We start from the raw sequence: 3,314 nt of genomic DNA, 5'->3' as shown, positions 1-3,314 counted from the left end.
TTTTACTTAACATATCAAACATCTTAACATATCAGTTTCTAAATTTTATGTTTATTTTGATTCTGTCTACAAAATATTTGTTAAGTTTTTTTTTTTTTTTTTGTATATAAAACAGTCTTATATTATTTTTGACAAAACTACACCTACAATAACGAGGAGAGATAAGAAACCTTATACTTGAATTTGAAGTATATGTTTACTGAAATAACATCATGATTACATTCTCAAGCCATAATGCAAATGTAACAAAGTACATTTGTTTGAATGCAAAGGTAAACATAGTTAGAAAATAATGAACTGCAAAGACTGCATAATTCACTCAATTGAACAGTTTGAAGAAGACACATGCAGTGAAAGCCAATGCAGTAGACTTAACAGAAAGAGAGGTTGGAATTCTACCTTTATCTTTCCTCAGAAAAATGGCTTGGTATATGGGAGAATTGATCACAACCAAAACTCCACACAAAAGAACTTGCAGTACCATTTTCTCTCCAGCAAAAGCACTTTTGGCAAGGACCAAATCCTTTAAAGTTGAAAGCAAACAAAACAGATTGAGCAATGCAATGGTTGCTAGAACAGTGAAATAAGGAGAACAGTGCAATGATTGAAACAAAACAGATTAAGAATAGTAAATAATATATAATATATATATATATATATATATATATATATATATATATTAAGAATTCTTTTATCCCATTCAAAAAGATATCATTTCATAATTATCTATATACAGGGGTGTTACTTAGGATTTCTGAGTGTGTTGGAAAGACAACGAAATTATATAGCTAGTGAAGTAAAAAAAGTGAAAAAGTGAAAGAGATCATTATGTTACACTAATTAATAATTCAAATGGTATTATTGCATATAGATCATGAAAATTGAAATCATATTGAATATTTAAAAAAAATAATCTCACATTAAACAAAGTAAACAAAATTGAAAACAAAAATGGTATTAAATTTTTTTTTAAAATATAAAAGTTAATTTTGATAAGATTATTTTATTTTTTATGAAAGTTGTCAATGTCGTATAAATTTTATTTAAAAGATTCGAAACTCTAGTGAGATCATGCTAAGGGTTTTGGAAAGAAGATAGGCATGACGATTTCTTCTGATGAGCTCACGACAGAAATATTTTTCCCTGATGACCTCATAATAGAAATTCTGTCATGGCTTCCTTTGAAGAGTGTTATGCGATTTAAATGCGTTTCCAAGTCATGGAATTCTCTTATCATCGATCCTTACTTTGTGAAATTACACCGTAAAAGATCCATTATCTTACAAATGGAGTTGAGGAAGACAGTCAAAACTTACGCAGCCAGGGGAAAAAATCATATGCTTAATGCTATTACGAATTCTCGGAACGAAAGACGTTATGGTGTCTCCAGGAAGGAAGCAGAACGCGGCCGCGAATGTTTCCGTGTGGCACATACTGCTGCCATGAAAGAAGCTCTAATGGAGGAAACAGCATATTACCGCCCCAGCAACCGTGTGGCAGAAGAAGATCGCCCTAGTCTTCTATGGTGCATGCTCGGCGTCGTCGGTTTACTTTTGCTCATGGCGGCGTCGTAAGTTAATTTTTTTTTTTTAACTTTTTGTACACAAAACTTTGATTTTTTTTTAACATTCTTCGATTCTTCCCTTTATAATCTTCTATTTTGATTTGATTTTCACTCAATCGAGCTTTTCCATCAATAATAAGTTTTCGTTCTTCCTGCATTTTTGAAGTCGTGGCTATGTCTGTCTCTTCTCCTCGAATGAATAAGAAGACTTAGAAGACTTGCAGAACATTCATGTATTATTGTGTGTTTCTTGGGTTTAGGGTTTTGGTAACCTCTTGTTTTATGGTAATATATAATATTATTTTTAAAAAAATTGAAATAGTTTGTTTTAATAATATAATATTAAAAATTGGTTGTTTGTTAGGGTGAGATTTCTATATATATTATCTTTTAAAAATTTGAAATTGTTTATTTGAGTAATATAATATTATATTAAAAGTTTGTTGTGTGTTTGTGATTTATATATATTATTGTTAAATTATTATGAATTATTATGAATGATTATTGATTTACTGTGTATTGATTGAGTGATTGAAATTAATTTTGTTATGCTACTTTTTCTTTCGTGCATCGATAGAAAAATTTTCAATGATGGAATATTGGACTTTTTAATTATTTGATGTCTGGAGGTTTAGATTAAAAAGAAAATGGAGTGAAATTCGTTTGGATAGGACACTTTTAATATATATATCAAAATTTGTAAATAATGCAAATGTTCAGTTTTGAGAGTCCCGTTAACACATGTCTAGATGACATTTATCTACTGACATATCACAAAAAGTAGAGTCAATGTGACAATTCCTTTACCACCTCAAAATTAGGGTTTTGTATTTGGGAAAACCTTCTTGTGTCGCGAGAAAAAGGAAAATGCTGCTCGCGGTTTTCTTCAATGGAGGATGATTTCACAAATTGTGCGTCTCATGGTAGCATGAAGAAGACGAATCTTGTTGTGTAAGAAAGCACTCATGGTGGTCGGTGGAAGCAAGTAGTGACGCGATTCTAGGTTTTTTTTATTTGGGATTTTTCTGGATTTCGTTATGGTTCTCTGCAGGTTAGAGAAGATGATGGCCCTGGAGCTTTGCACGACAGCGGCAAGGATTGTCATGCTGACGATGAAGCTCTCAATTCATGGCTGATGTGCGAGAATGAAGATTCAAATGGAGTTCAAGATTAGGGTTTCATGATTTGGGAGAGATCGCAACTTTAATGGTGGTGGCCATGGAGGTTGCACGTGATGGCTGTCATGGTTCTTTACCGGCGCAGCTTCATAGCGGCATGGTGACTTTTAACAATCTTTGTAGCGGTGGTGGTGTTAGGGTTTGGTGGCGATACGATTCGGTGGGCTAAAGGTTGAAAAGGATAATAACGTGACAGTAATTAAATTGAACAAAAATTATATTATTTAAGACACAATCAAATTGAACAAAAATTACATTATTTAAGACAATAAACAGAAAAGAAAAATTGGAACCAAAATGAATTTTAACCAAAATAGAAACTTCGGGATATTAAGCCTAAGTTAAATATTGTTACTTTTCCAACAGTAAAATATGAATTTAATTTAATATGAAATAGTTAAACGAAAATTCATGAATTTATAGTTAAATATTATAATCAATAATTCAAATTATGGTTGTTGGAAGTCTCATAACGTCATTTATAAAATTTTCCCTTTATATTAAAAACACTATCACGAATTTTAAATTTTACCAATCAAAGAATAAAGAAATAAAGAATATTTTAAAAATTA

General features: G+C 31.0%; 1 protein-coding gene across 1 annotated transcript; it reads left to right on the top strand.

Moving 5' to 3' along the window:
- The first annotated feature begins 1,100 nt into the window (after window positions 1-1,100).
- LOC106763193 (F-box/kelch-repeat protein At3g23880-like) lies at window positions 1,101-1,574 on the top strand. Its single transcript, XM_014647403.1, has one exon. The coding sequence runs from the start codon at window positions 1,101-1,103 to the stop codon at window positions 1,572-1,574; it is 474 nt and encodes a 157-aa protein (XP_014502889.1).
- The last annotated feature ends 1,740 nt before the right edge of the window (window positions 1,575-3,314 follow it).

Source organism: Vigna radiata, chromosome 6 (assembly GCF_000741045.1).
Source record: "Vigna radiata var. radiata cultivar VC1973A chromosome 6, Vradiata_ver6, whole genome shotgun sequence".
Taxonomy (NCBI): Eukaryota; Viridiplantae; Streptophyta; class Magnoliopsida; order Fabales; family Fabaceae; genus Vigna; species Vigna radiata.
Note: the sequence above shows the minus strand (reverse complement) of the source record. Positions and strands in the feature narration are given on the sequence as shown.